This window comes from Malurus melanocephalus, unplaced genomic scaffold (assembly GCF_030028575.1).
Source record: "Malurus melanocephalus ecotype Western Australia unplaced genomic scaffold, MMel_1.1 scaffold_1386, whole genome shotgun sequence".
Classification (NCBI taxonomy): Eukaryota; Metazoa; Chordata; class Aves; order Passeriformes; family Maluridae; genus Malurus; species Malurus melanocephalus.
This window is the reverse complement of record NW_026624618.1, coordinates 1-14,880: the sequence shown is the minus strand read 5'-3', so window position 1 is coordinate 14,880 and position 14,880 is coordinate 1. Positions and strand designations below refer to the sequence as shown.

Below are 14,880 nucleotides of genomic sequence, written 5' to 3'. Positions count from 1 at the left end.
TCTTCTCTTCTCTCACAAGCAGTGTTGCACTGCTGAATTTCCACCTTTCATGTGCACAGTGCAAAATTCTGTTTATTTAAGTTGTAGTAACAACTCAAATACCTGTAAATATCCACTCAGTTTTCCCGAATTCTCCCACAGTGACTGAAATCACAGAAGGATTATCACTGCTCTTTCTTCAAATACTGAAGATGCTCGTGTGATTATCTCTTCAGGAAGCCAATGTCACTGCTGAGAGCATGGCCTTGGTACCAGGGACAGCTGATAAGCCCCTGGCAGTGTCATTTTAATGGCCAGACTCGATGATCTTAGAGGTCTTTTCCACCCTTAGTGATTCTGTGACTCTGATTTTTACTGCCTTGCAAACAAGGAAATTAAATTACCCCTTCTTGCCACACAAATTGCCTAAAAAACAAATCTCAGYTTCTGAGAAACTGCCAGTGAGCACAGCAATAAGCTGAAATGTGGGGCAACACKTTCATTTTGTGACTAAAGAAAGAGCAGAACGCTGTGCCACCGAAAYTAGAAGCAAGCAAATTGCACTGACCTAAATTTATCCTCAACTGTGTCTCTGGAAGGCACCCAGCTTGTTACAGACCTACAGTTCCCTCAGGACACTTTGTCAAAAGGGATGCTGGGGCATCATGAAGAGCTACACTGCACACAGGGAAAGCTGAGGGCGAGGGTGTACTACAAGAAAAAATTGCCAAATTATTCCCCTATTCAACCACAGGAATATTGTCTGCAGCAAAAGCGTGATCAGACACAAAATCCAATCTGCTGGGTGTTTATTTTTTGCAGTTCCTACAGAGCAGCACAGAGAAATCAAACAAGTGTCACAGCAGGGAGTGTGCAACGGTGTCTACACCGGATTCCAGTAAAAACTGGCTTCAGCATTAATGAAAATAAGTGACCAGCTTTAAAAGTGTGTCAGTTTAGAACCAGGAAATTCATGGAAGTCATTTCTTCCAGCCAGAAACATCACTGATTTGGTGTCTCCTCAAACCTTTTAAGGTTTATAATAAGGTTTAACCTTACTGCAATTTTGCAAGACRTAGAATCTAACCTCTACCCAAATCAGACTTGGAAAACTGAGATACTCACCCTCCCCCCATTCCTCCATTTTTTTCTTGTAGAAAAGTAATAAATATTCAATATTTTCATAAAGCTGAATGGTTTTAAAGAGAACATACATGAAAGTAAGCCCGCTTTGATTTTTGCCTAAAAATTCCAGAATTTTGCTTTGGAACTGCAGCTTTCTGCCCAGATGATTTCATTAATGCTTTTTCCTGTTGTCATTCTGTCATTCCATGGCATGCAGTGATAGTTCCCAATTTAACATGATTAAAAGGTTAATTTTCAGAAAATGCATCGTCACAAATACATCTCACTGCACCATGACATCCCCTCCTGAAAACCAATTCTATCCACTCCCACAACCTGAAGCTTTATATTCCTGTATTTATATTTACAGCTTTATATTTACATGCTGACTTTATTTTGACATGTTGGGTTTTCCCTCAATACAAAAGACGAAGCTGAATTATCAAAAGAGGGTTTGGTTTGTGGGAAACCAATTTCTTGTGTTTTTCAGACCCTTGCCAAACTGCTAAGGATGATAAATATTTTCTTTCCCTCCGTCAAGAGAGTGCATATTTCAAACCACCACATCACTGCTTTAAATTCTTGGCACAATTCCACAGTGATGCTTCCAGCGTCCTGCTCCACAGCCTTGAACAGTTGCTTAAAGATAATTTGGTTCCTAAAAGTGGAAGATGTACTGGCAGCAATAGGAAGAATTGAATATATTATTTCTCCCCCAAATATTCAGCCRTTCAAAGCTTCTGATGTTCTGCCCACTCTGAAGGCATTGGATTTTTTTCCTGATAACCAGCACTTGTGGTGCTCCTGATTTTTGGATGTCTTCAGGGTAAAATTCACAAAGGAGTCCTGGTTCTTGCAGCTGGGCTCCACTTTTCTTGTGAAACTCATAATCTGCAGATCTTCTGGATGACTGAAGAAGATTTGCCCATTTATGGTGGTAAAAGGGCACTTTTCCATGATTTCAGGATCCCCAGGAATGACTGAGGTGTCTGAACAACCACATCCCTCAAGCCCATGTGCTTGCTTTGACTGGTGAAAGGAAGGACTCCTCAAACCCAGGATTTTTTGTTCAAAGCCTATTTTCCCTTGTTACAGGAACAAAAAACAGGAGCAGAGAGATTTGATTCCATGTGACCATCACAGAATTCACAGCTGGGCCGTTGGAGGAAAAAAAAATTGACTCAGAAGTGCTTTTCCTTTAAAAGGAAATGATTAAACAATCAAAATATTCATCACAAACCAGGCTCAGATTCCTTCTCTCSCATCAGATCATSTTTRTTTTCCAGARTTGTTTCTGCARCTCAWCCTCTTCCTCCTCAGGGCTCTCCTGTCTCAGTTTTGGGATGGSCAAGAGGAGCCCACCAGAGACCCACAGGGAATGGCAGGAGGAGAAGAACCCCTGCCAGCACACAGAAAATGGCAATCCCAATAATTTCTGCCCTTTTTGCTTTGTGTGAGGTGTGACCTTCAGTCCATCATTGCCTTGAAAGCACTAAAAAAAACCCCAATGAGCAGAGCTGGGGGTGAGCAGACCGAGTCTGGTTGAAGTGGTCAGCAGCAAAGCAGGATCCAGGCACCAGAGCTGCCCCAAAAAGGAAAAGGATGAATCCAACAGCACTGAAAGAGCTCTGGCTGCAGCATCACACATGGGAGAGCAAAGGCCAGGCTGCTGGGAACTCAGGGGTGGATCCCTGCAGGGAAAGGCAAGGCTTTGRCACAGGATGGTCAGGGTGCTCCTGCCTGCCCTGCCCGGGTATCTGAAATTCCTCACTGGGTCAGCAGCAGGAAACTGCAGGGAGCTGGGCAGGTGCAAATCTGATTTGGGCACAGGCTCACACAGGGCATTCAGTGAAGCACATTTTTACATTTTCTTCAAGTTTCTTGTTCAGCAGAAAGAATTGATTTCCTGGTTCTTGACCATTACATGATAATGGGAGCAGAGCACATATCCCGGTRTCTGGAATCCTGGAATGGTTTGGGATGGAAAGGACCTCAAAAATCCCCTCATTCCACCCCTGCCATGGGCAGGGACACCTTCCACTATCCCAAGATGCTCCAAGCCCTGTCCAACATGACCTTGGGCACTGCCAGGGATGGGCAGCACCCCCTGTGCCAGGATCTCACCGCCCTCACAGGGAAGAATTCCTCCTAACATTTAATATAAGCCTGCCCTCCTTCAGTGCCTTGATTTTTTATTTTTAAAATACAAAGCTGGGAAAGTCTCCAAGGCTTTGGACTAAATAAAAATCCTACCCTGGCTCCCCTGCTTGGCAGCCTTTCACTTCTAATACAACACAGATCAGAGAGGTGTTTTTTTGGCTCCCTTACCTACAACAAGATTATTCTCTGACATATGTTCCCATCAGTCAGGAAAGAGCTCTGCTSCTGTCACACAACCCCACAAAGCTGGGAAGGTGCCTCAGGTCACAGAATGGCATCTTTGGGTGCAAACTTTCATATCACAACCAATCCTTTTTGATGCCATCTCAATGAGCAGCTGAGGGTGAGGGGAGGGAGCTGAGGAATCTTTTTTCTGAGCAAAACAGGCACAAAGAACCTACACAAATCCTACCCCACCCTTTCTGCTTTTCTGTCCCTAATTGGGGATTTTCTGTCCCTATTTCTCCCCACTGGTCCTTCCATGGGGCACAGCTCAGTSTTACAGGACCTGTTTTCCAGGAGATATTAACCAACCCCAGAGTGAGTTTGTCCTGTTCAAACCATCTCTGCTCCCATCAGGACCTCAATGATCTTTAAGGTTCGTTCCAACCCAAACCCTTCTGTGATTCTGTGTTCCTATGGGGTTTTTTTTACCAAAAAAAAAAAAAAAAAAAAAAAAAAAAACCCAAACAAAATCAAACAAGAAGATGCCCACAAAAAACGCCAAAACAAATGACACAAAAAACCCACATAAAAAATCTAATAAAAATACCAAAAAAGGCAAAAAAAACCCACAAAAAACCACCAAAAAAACCAACCAAAAAAACACCAAAAAAACCCCCAATACCAGCTATAAATAGTGTCAAGTCCTGCTGTAAACACCTAACAGAGCTGAACTAAAAATAGAAACCTGACAGGATGAAGCAGTGCAGCTCTGGTGTTGAGGAGAACAGCAGAGTCAAGAGGATGAATAAAGGAAGGAATAAGGCTTTGCTACAGTAATTATCCACCTGCCACAGAACAATGCAGAATAAATATAGAAACCTTATTGCCAAATAAGCTCCTACTCCCACAGCCACGTTAAAAGAAATTAAAAAAAAAGAAGAAAATTAAAACAGAAAATTAACCTGTTGAAAGAAAAATATTCTTTTTCTTAGATAGAATGGTGTTTTTCTGGTTTGCAATTAATTATGTGTTACATTCATTTTCTAAGTGAGAGTTCTGACCACAATGGATCTGTCAGAGGGGTTATGCATCTCTTGCAGGTTTGGGTAAAAGGAGAAGGGGGATTATTTGTTCACATAATGCAGTGAGACTCAATGACAAACTAAAAGGCTGAACAAACATGTAAAGATCAGGGAAAAAACTTCAAATCTTCACCTCCAGTTCCTGTTCCTGCCATCTGACTGCTGTAGCCCTCATATACACTGAGAAAAACTCACAGAGCAGTAAATGCACACAAACCCATGCAAAAGGCTTATTTCTCAGTGCCATGTATGTATTGTCTAACACAAGCAGTAGCCAGAAAGCTCAAAAAGATTGTATTTTATATAGAATATAGAATTTATATATATTCATAGAACATTTATATAGAATATATATTTACATTATGATACGTAAATATGTGCTTAAATAATATACTATGTTTAATAACATGAATAATAAGTGCATAAATATAAATTTATAAATAATACATTTATACATATATAGAATTTTAATGTATATAGGTACTGTAAAGTATAGTACTTTTACAATACCATACTTTTTTTAACTACTCCCATAAAAATCGTGTTATTTTGGAATTACACCAGTTACTTGGTGATTGCCCAGGGATTAGGACACCTCAAAGAGGAGTGGTTATTCTAAACTAAACAAAAAAAGGCCCAAAACTATTACCTAAGCAAATCACATTGGAAGAATATTGAAGAATGAGGAAGTTTAACCCCAACAAATAGAAAGTGAGTGTAAAGGCCCAGATGCAGACAAGGACCAGAGAAATTTGTTACCCTTAAATTTCCATTTTATTCCCTATATAACTTTGTCTTTTACTGCTGCCCCATTCAATTACTTGATGTCTCACAGCATTTCTATTTTTTTTTTTCTTGAAGAACCAAAGCACATCAAGACATGAATTTCTAGGTCTGAAAAGTCAGAATTCCACAGAAAAAAAAACCAGCATGTACTTACGACCAGAGGGAGTTTCTTCCCTGCGTGATGACTCCAGTGAATTTTGTCAGCCTTCGAGCATCTACTTCAATCCACTGGTAGGGGTCATTTCTTCCTGCACACCAAGCACCATCATAAAAATCATTTTCGTTAACACCTGCCTGAAAAGAAGGCAAAGCTGACCATAAATCAGAGCTAACAAACTGAAGGTTTTGCATGGGAAAAGAAAAGAACATGTCATTCATCCCACTGACTCCTCTGGCATTGTTTTAAGGACATTGAGGTCCTGACCAAAAAATTTTCTTATTCACAGAGAGAAAGGAAATTTTGGGAAGTCCCTTTGAAAACTAAGAATATTTTAAAACTATTTACATATTAATTTAAGGCAGAAAGAATAAACAGAGCTTCAGACTGTTCACCTGTCTGTGCTTGTGGCCTGATGGAGCCTTTATCCATGATCCACATGGTCTGCAGAACTTTAAAAACCCTAAAAAGCCATCTCCAGTCCATAGAAATAAAGGTCAGTGATCAGACAATCTCTTTTTCCCTGGCAGCAGCAAAACAGAATACAGGGCATAAGGAAACAGTAACACAACTTCCCACAAGAACCAGAATTATTGATTTTCATAGCTGGGGTGGCAAAGGTTAAAAATTCAGGAATGTCTGGCTGGACCCCAACTTGAGTATCTGCATCCCAATTTCTGCTGGGAAACCCACCCCAAACAGCCTTCCCAGCATTTTCAAAGAAATAACTGAATGTATTTTGGGTAAGCTGCTTTCCAAATAAACCTGAACCAGAATTTAATGAAATGTAGCATATGAAGCCTTCAGAGATTTATTTTCCTTCTAAAGCCCAGGAAATGTCTGGCACCAAGCTGAACACTGCCATGAAGAACACAGAGGCTTTGCTATGTGGTCCTCTGGGGCTACATGGATTTTTGTGATATTTCATCTGTGGTTTATGTGGATTTATCCTTGTCATCCATGCAATGCCAAGAAGGGATATTGTTAAATATTTCCCAAATGAAAATGAAGAGGTTTACACGTTATTTCTACCCAAATGGGCACTGGGTGGGTCTAACTCAAGGAGGATGCACTGGTTAATCCCTTTTCCCAGTGTGAATCTGATGGGTCTGAAGGAAGTGATGCAAAACACAGACACTGATTCCATTTTCCCAAACCTTCTCCCTTTCTCAGATATTCAGAGCTAAAGTCACCTAAAAATTATTCATTTTCCTCCATCTACCAAAATTAAATTTAGCTCCCTATTTCTCTGCATTAACTCTGTTTTAAGGCAAAGTTTGTATAAAAGTAAAAAAAAAAACATGGAGGAAAAGTCTATTTAACAACAGGAGAGAAATTCTTCAAGGAGAGCTGAACAATGGGAAAACACGAGAATACAAACACAACCACTGACCTGAGCTACAGCCCTTGGCAAGAAAAGGTTCTGATGTATTTTAAAATAAGATGGGATTGGAAGTGGCCTCAGGATTTAAAACCAAGACTTGCCAGGAAGTGTTAGGATCTCCAGAGCACCTTGAACAGGGTCCTGCTAATCCCCAATTCCTGCAGAACAAGTTCCCTTCTCTGCTAATCCTTGGTTCTTACTCCAGCTGAGGATATTTCCCATTCCTCATCAGGAAAAAGACCCTTCCTCCACATTTAAATGAGAAGAGGAAAGCAGAAGAAGGAAAAAAAAGTGATTATTTTATTAAAAAAAAAACCCCTCCCACCTGAATTACATATTTGAGTATCCATGGTTTCAGCTGGGTTTAAAWAAAGTTAYGCTTAAATTGAATATCAWATATGGGGAGTTTTAGTTATCCMCAGCTTAAAATAYCCTGGCCTTAAATAGAAGCAAASATACCATAAAAAGAAAAAAAAAARAWAAARAAAGAAAAKAAGAAACCATGCTGCTACTTCTTCCTGCTCTGTTGTTTTCTGACATCAGCTTCTCTGAAGCTAWAAAAAGGGTGTTTTACTAGGTAAARAGAACTCTAATCASCACAGAMTACTACTTGAAAAARARTTTAATCAATGAKAAGTTCTTTTTAGAAGTGTTTCTGAAGGGGAAAAAAAACTCAATAAATTTATCCTACAATTTCTCTTCTCAAGCTTCAAGTCTACGTTTTTTTGCTGAAGGTGCTTAATTTTCCCTATGGCCATTTCAAAAAACCTCTTTTCTATAAAATAAATAAACTTATAAACTCAAACAAATATTTAATAATTAGAAACCCTTTAAATTTCTTTAGCAAAAATGTTATTTTTGAAAAATGGGAACAATTACCACCAAATATTCTGTCAAATAATACAGATCAAGATACCTTTCCTTAGTAAGGTGTTTAATTGAATTTTAAAAATCCATATTGAATTACTAAAAATAATAGATTTAAGTTATGTCATGGATACATAAATTATCTTTTTAAGTAGCAGACTGAAGGAGCTAATGAAAACTGGGAGCCAGGGCTAAATCTTGAGCAAATCCTTTTTTCCTTCACAGAATATTCAAGAATAACTCCAAGTCTAACCCAGTTTGTGTTTCACTTGCAGCCAAATGCAAAAATATTTCTCAATATGCAGTGTCTTACAAAAAAAAATACCTTTTGGACAGAGGAGAAGAGGCTTTTTTCTGTCACTCAAGAATAAGTTATTCCCAAGTGTGAAAGTTAAAAATTTTAATTCAGCTAAACCAAATCAACGGCTTATTATGTGTCCAGAAAATAAAAGGAGGGTTATAATTCCTTTACAAATAACATGACTTTGGACTTTAATTCGTGTTTTGGTTCCAAATTAGATGTGTGCACAGCAGAATAAAAACTTGCTCACATTATCACTGTTCTAAAAGCCTTATTTATAATGAGAGGAAAGATGATGGTACCAAAATATATTCAAATAAAGAAAGAAATACCACTCTTCTGCCACAAATCAGCTGGAGCAGCAGTAAAAATACACCAAATATCAAACCACCTCTGCTTAAATTCTTTCCATTCCCAGCAGGATGATAAAAAAAAAATTATTTTGCCATAAGAAGTTTGGAAGGGGGAAAAAAAAAAAAAAAAGCATTACTCATCACAGGTATTTATTTATAGCAACCAGTGCCAGCAGGGAAGATTGCGTTACCTGGTTAATCCTCAGTGTTTGGATTTCTCCAACCAGGAAAATGAGGAAGGGAAAGAAAATTTGACTAATTATTCACATTTCAACCATTCTTAATTATTGTATAAGTGACAAATACTAATGAATTTATCCCCGAAGGCAGAGAGCCTCCATTAATATTATTTTAGGCCGTGATTTTTCTTGATGATGTTAAATCACTGCTGGTTGTGCCACTTGCAGCTGGATCTCCAAAATATTGGGCTCTGCTAGGAGAGCTCCTACCTTTGAGGAATCCCAGTTTAATCACCACATTCCTGCAGGACTGGCAGCAAAATCAGAATCCCAAATAATTATTTGGGATCCTAGAAGCAGATCCTACAAGATCTGATCCCATTTTAAGCCTGTCCTCCTTTGGCACTCAGCACACACTGACTGATGCTTCAAAAATCAAAACAAGGGGAAAAAATAGAAAAGCAAAACAAACCCTCAAAAGCTTTTGAAAAATTTAATTATTTTGCAAATTCCCTGTGAGCTGAGGTAGTGCCAGTTACCTGGGGAGAGCCCTGAGCTCCTCAGCTGATTTTGCATCAGATGATGAGGCTGCTGTGCCCAGAGAGAGAGGATTTGGTGTTGTTTTGGTGGGGGGAACACCACAGTCCCATGAACATTGTGACAGCTCTGTGCTGATATCCAGCCCACAAAACTCCTTGTGTCTTCATCCCCATAGTGTTCCATGTTCACAAAATTCCAGAGCCACCTCAGCCTGGCTGTGCTGGGCTGGGTATTTTCCTTCTGAACAGCTCAAACCCCAGAGCCTTTTGCCTTCTCCCAGCCTGCTGCCACCTCCTCTGCTGAGCAGCAAAATCAGCAGAGACCTCATCACCCACCTGACACAACATCAACCTGCTGCATCTGCTCCTGCCGAGGAGCAAATCCCTCTAAACAGCACTGAAATTCAGAAATCTTCATAAAATGAAACATTGAAACCCCAGGGACAGGGACCTGCACATTCCAGGTGCCTTTGAAAAGTTTCAGTGCCAAAATAACATTTTTAGTCTGGACTGACTGGAATTCAGAGAACAGCACCAATAAAGCGGGGAACAGAAACACGAGGAATGGGAAAATGGAATTTGGACCTGCAAAGCACCTAAACACATTTTTAATCTTAAATTAAATAAAATAGACAAGATTACATGTTAGTGACTCCCGAAGTGAAGCATTTTTTGGGCAGTATAATCCCTGCCTCTGAAAAAACTGCCTTAGGGAAAGGGTTTTATTGGAAAGCACACTTTCAATTAACCACTGTCATTAACAGAGAAAAATCAACTTGCTGCAAGAATTTCCTTGCAGGCTGATTGTGAAGGGAGCGGGGATGAGCTCCTGGAGCTGGGGAGGGAACTGGGATGATTTCCTGGGATTGGGATGATTTCCTAGGATTGGGATGATTTCCTGGGGCTGGGCAGGGAGCTGGGATGATTTTCTGGAGCTGGGGAGGGAACTGGGATGATTTCCTGGGTCTGGAAATGGATTTCCTGGGGCTGGGATGATTTCCTGGGATTGGGATGATTTCCTAGGGCTGGGATGATTTCCTGGAGCTGGGAACAGAGCTGGAATGATTTCCTGGGATTGGGATGATTTCCTGGGGCTGGAAAGGGACCTAGGATGATTTCTGGGAGCTGGGATGATTTCCTGGGGCTGGGCAGGGAGCTGGGATGATTTTCTGGAGCTCGGAATGGAACTGAGATGATTTCCTGGGTCTGGGAATGGAATTGAGATGATTTCCTGGAGCTGGGAATGAAATTCAGATGATTTCCTGGGTCTGGGATGATTCCTGGGGCTGGGATGATTTCCTGGGGTTGGGAACAGAGCTAGGATGGTTTCCTGGGATTGGGATGATTTTCTGGGGCTGGGAAAGAAAGCTGGGATGATTTCATGGGGCTGGGATGATTTCCTGGAGTTAGGATGATTTCCTGGAGCTGAGAAGGGAGCTGGGACGATTTCTTGGGGCTGGGAAGGGAGCTGGGATGATTTCCTAGGGCTGGGAACAGAACTGGGATGATTTCCTGGAGCTGGGATGATTTCCTGGGGCTGGGATGATTTCCTGGGACTCAGAACAGAGTTGCCTTTCCCTTTCCTTGCTCACAGAGCTCTGGATTCGCACCCCAAGCCTGGACATTCTCCCACCTACCCCACGAACCTAAAGGTTTCCCATCAAACCCACTCACTCCTGCAATCCCAAAGTTTCCCCTTCATCTGAATTCCATGAGCCAATAACCCTCCAGAGGTTCTCTTTGTTCAGCAGCACAACCTGGAGCCATTCAAAAAAAATGGAATTTACCTGAATATTGAGCCTGCCCCGGTGGGCCCCGAGGCCGTAGCGCTTGGCTGTGGAGGCGTGGAGCTGGAAGTCAGTAATTTTTAATGTCTCCAGACCAAGTGGAGGGCAATCTAGGCAACAAAAGATTGATTAAATTTTAATTAAACAAGAGGGGGGAAAAAAATGAAACGACACAAAACAAACAAGTATTCAGAGTTTGTGGGTTTTGGCAGTGCCAAGCTGGTCAGGTCCTCCCCAGGATAAATGAGCACAGCAGGGCTGGGATCAGTGAGGAATGGCAGCTCTCAGGAAATCAGTGAGAAAATTCAGATTTACACCGTTTTCAGGGGCTCAGATATTTATTCCTGCTCACTCTGTGCTTCACTTTTTCACAGATATGCACAGCATTCCCTACCAAGAGCTTTTCAGGGCAAAACACCGCTAAAACGCCCTTTTTATTTTTCTTTTTGGTGTTTTATTTTTCTTTTCATTTTTTTCTTTTTCTTTTTCTTTTTCTTTTTCTTTTTCTTTTTCTTTTTCTTTTTGGCGTTTTCTTTTTCATCTCTCACTTGGATTATTTTTCCTCCTCCCTGTACCGATTCCAAGCTACTGTACAAAATTATGTTTCTAATTAAAATCTGTTCTGGAAACTTCCCTGAGAATCCCTTCAGTTGCACAATAGCATCTGTAACAGAGGTCTGGGAGCCCAGAGAGCTGAGCTCTGCAAGGTGGTGACAAAAACTGCAATTTTGACCCAAGGATTGTCTCTCTAAGCCCCAAATTCTGCACAGCCTTGAGGACAGAAAAGCAAAAGTCATTATTTTAGCCAAGCAGTGCTTGGAGCTCTAGCTTTGGAAGATAAGAGGCTGGGAAAAGGCTGTTTTGATGATGAGCAGAAAAATGTTTTGCTTTTGAATCACTCACTGAAATGTCATGAGGTTATCAAAGAATGAAAGAATGGTTTAAAGTTGGGAAATCCCTCAAAAATCATCGAGTCCAGCCATTCCCCAAGGGCCACATCCACACCTCTGTTCAATCCCTCCAGGGATGGGGACTCCACCACTGCCCTGGGCACTGAGAATGTACCTGAGAACCTCATCCTGGCTGTGTCCAAATTTCAGGAGCAGCTTTGCATTATTAGGCACAAACTGGCAAAGCCACGAGATTTCCCAGATTCCTGCTTAGCTCACAACAAACTAAAATCCCTCAGGAAAAAATGCTGCATCTGTCAAATCACGCTGCTGTTCCTTCCTTCATCCTCAGGAGAGTTCTCACACAAATCAGGGCCAAATGGCTCCTTCAGAGGCAGTAAAGATAAATGCTAAAAATTAATGTGTCTTCTACAGTACCAACAGTGATCTCAGCCTTACATAAGAGTAAAATGCAGACAGCTCCTCATTTCAAAGAGATTTCGATTCAATTATCCAAAACGGGGAAGAGACAGGATGTAGAAGGAAGGAATAGCTGGGAGGGTTTTGGTTTCATTGGTGATTGTTTTAATTGCATTTCCTTATGGAGTGCTGCATCTTTTATCATGTTCCAACTGGAAGAAGTCTCGGGCTCTGGGAGTAAATCACAGAGCTGGGAGCTGCCTGCTTTTTTTAACAAATTTGGTCCTCGAGATACCCAGGACAGGTTTGGAAATCGCCCTCATGGTGGAATGCTGAGAATGCTTTGGTACTTTGGTATATTTTCCTTTGTGAACCATCTCACCATTCCCAAGAGTTACCCTGAGCTGCCTATGCCATCTCTGAGCTGAAAATAAAGGTGGCCTGACAATAAAAACAAGCTGTTTTTGCATGCTCAGTTCATAAAATATCATTTAATACAACATTTATGTTGCATTTACCAAAGCCAAAGGACAATCCACAGATACTGCTGGGAATTATAAATTAAAATTTGGAAAATCTCTGTGTTTGGAAAGGCTCTATGACCAGAGAATATCATGATCTCTGCTACCAAACTTCAGCAAAGTTTTCTAGAGCTATCCCAGGTGTCACATCCCTGCTCCATGGGATGAACAGGCACAGTCCCCATCCACCACTGCTGTGCAGAGCCCAATTTGATGAAACTTGTAGGAAATGCAAGGATTTTGAGCCTGGCAACACCTGTCTGAGCAGGCTGAGCTCCCTGCAGTGACATTCACCTGCCCATGCATGTACAAGAACCCGGTCTGGCTTTATTCTGACTGAAATGCTATTAATTCACCATAAAACTGCAAAATCTCTGGGCTGCCTGTGGATTTAGGCTTCAAGATGGAGATTTACAGGCTGAAGAAATCCCCAGTGTATTTTGGTGTTTATCTCTGTTTGTAGAGCAGCTCAAGGGCAATAATTGACCAAGAAGGTTCAGTGATCTCAGAGAAAAGCGTGTGGCTTCTCTTGATTTTCCAAGGATGAACTCCTTGTGTTGTCTGGAAAATCATCAGGTTAGGAAATGCTCAATTGAGAAGGAGCTGCCAATGAAACCAAGATGAGGCTGTGGGAGCAGGCAGAAGGGGTCACTCTGATGAAAACTCTGCAATAAACTCCTGCCTTACAATATTCCAAGTGAAATCATGAGGATCTTTACCATAATTCAAGAGTATCCTGAAATTTATTCTTTCACTGTTATCCATGTGAATCAGTAGGAAAGCACTTGCTTTCTGTAACTTCACCAAACCACCAAATCAATTTTTTTTTTCTTTCATCTTGCTAAGAAAAAAACAGTATTTTGCTCCAAATAATACAAATAATTTCTTCCTCTGTTGGCTCCTCTTTCTCCAGTGGCCATCCCAAACTGGGAGAAAAGCAGCAGGATCCTCATTCTAAGAGAGGAATCCCTGCAGGTGCTGCTGAGCTCCCTCCCCAAGCCAGTTCTGGCTCAGTTTGCAATCTCAGCCTCGTGTTTGAGAGCAATTTCATCCTCGTGATGGTTTTGTACTATTGATGCAGCATCTTCCACTGAGCTCTGGTCAAAACTCCCAACTTTTGCAGAGCCAGCTTGGTTTCCTTCCTCCTGCAGTGGAATTACAGCTGCTGTGCTGCAATTTTRRCTGCTCTGTGTCACAAACTGTATYAGCAGATATCCTTAGAAACAACTCYACAAGATGTATCCATGAGCAGGGCAAGGAAAACACTGGTGTTCATTGCTATTGCCTAAATTATTCATTTATTTTATTTCCTTCTGGTCTAAATAAAGAATGCCAGCCAAGCCCAGATTGCCTTGATAGCTCTTGTATTGAATAAAGATGCTTTTAGGAAATCATTCTGTCCTCCTCTTTCGGAGGCAAAGCAGACAAACCATTCTTTTATTTAAAGAGAATTTCCATCAGTTTTGGAATGTGTTCAGCCTTTCAAATGGAAGGGCAGAAAGAGGCATCATGTTTCCTCTCCAGTCCATATTTTAAGAGCCATGCCTAGAATCCTCTTCAATCCCTACAAATCTGGGCTTTTCCAACTCCTCATGAACACCGAGAGTGAGATCTGAAAATGGAGAAATATCAGCTTTTTGCAGCCTGAAAACCTCCCATCCCCGGGCAGATATGAGGTTAAATTTGTGTTTAAACAAACCATTTCAACTTGCAGTTAAGATGCAAAACCTTGAAGCAACTGATACAGGTAAATTAAGCACACAAATAAATGTATCTTTTGTGGGAATGAAGACTTTAATGCTTATTATACCATTCACACCTTTCTTAGATCGTTGTGATCTTGCACAAAAATCCCTAATGGGGCCAATATAATAAATTTTGCCCTAGCAGCTAAATTTAGAGGCTTTCCTATGAAAAGTGTAGTTGATCATTAATCTTCCAACAGCAGAATCTTTTAATGGAAACTCTGGTAGTCCAATTTCTGTGGCTAAAGGAATCCTTAGGTCACAGGAAATCAAAATACTTTAATGCTGCAATGCATCTGCCAGGTGAAATGTACACAAAAAGCACATTTCTGATAATCCAATAATTAAATAATGAGTAAATTAAGAATTATCTGTGTTGTTTAAGTCAGGTCTGACATGAAATGAGATGCAGAAAATAGACTTTTTCATTTTCTTTCACT

At 40.8% G+C, this 14,880-nt stretch overlaps 1 protein-coding gene across 1 annotated transcript in view; it reads right to left on the bottom strand.

Moving 5' to 3' along the window:
* Positions 1 to 10,974, bottom strand: part of LOC130586898 (inactive carboxypeptidase-like protein X2) — a gene marked incomplete at both ends in the record, with an annotated part of 32,177 nt that extends 21,203 nt beyond the window's left edge. Inside the window, 2 exons of the mRNA XM_057387817.1 lie at positions 5,452 to 5,591; positions 10,865 to 10,974. Of these exons, the coding sequence (XP_057243800.1) occupies positions 5,452 to 5,591; positions 10,865 to 10,974 (250 nt within the window). The remainder of the gene's footprint in view (positions 1 to 5,451; positions 5,592 to 10,864) is intronic.
* Positions 10,975 to 14,880: the final 3,906 nt, after the last annotated feature.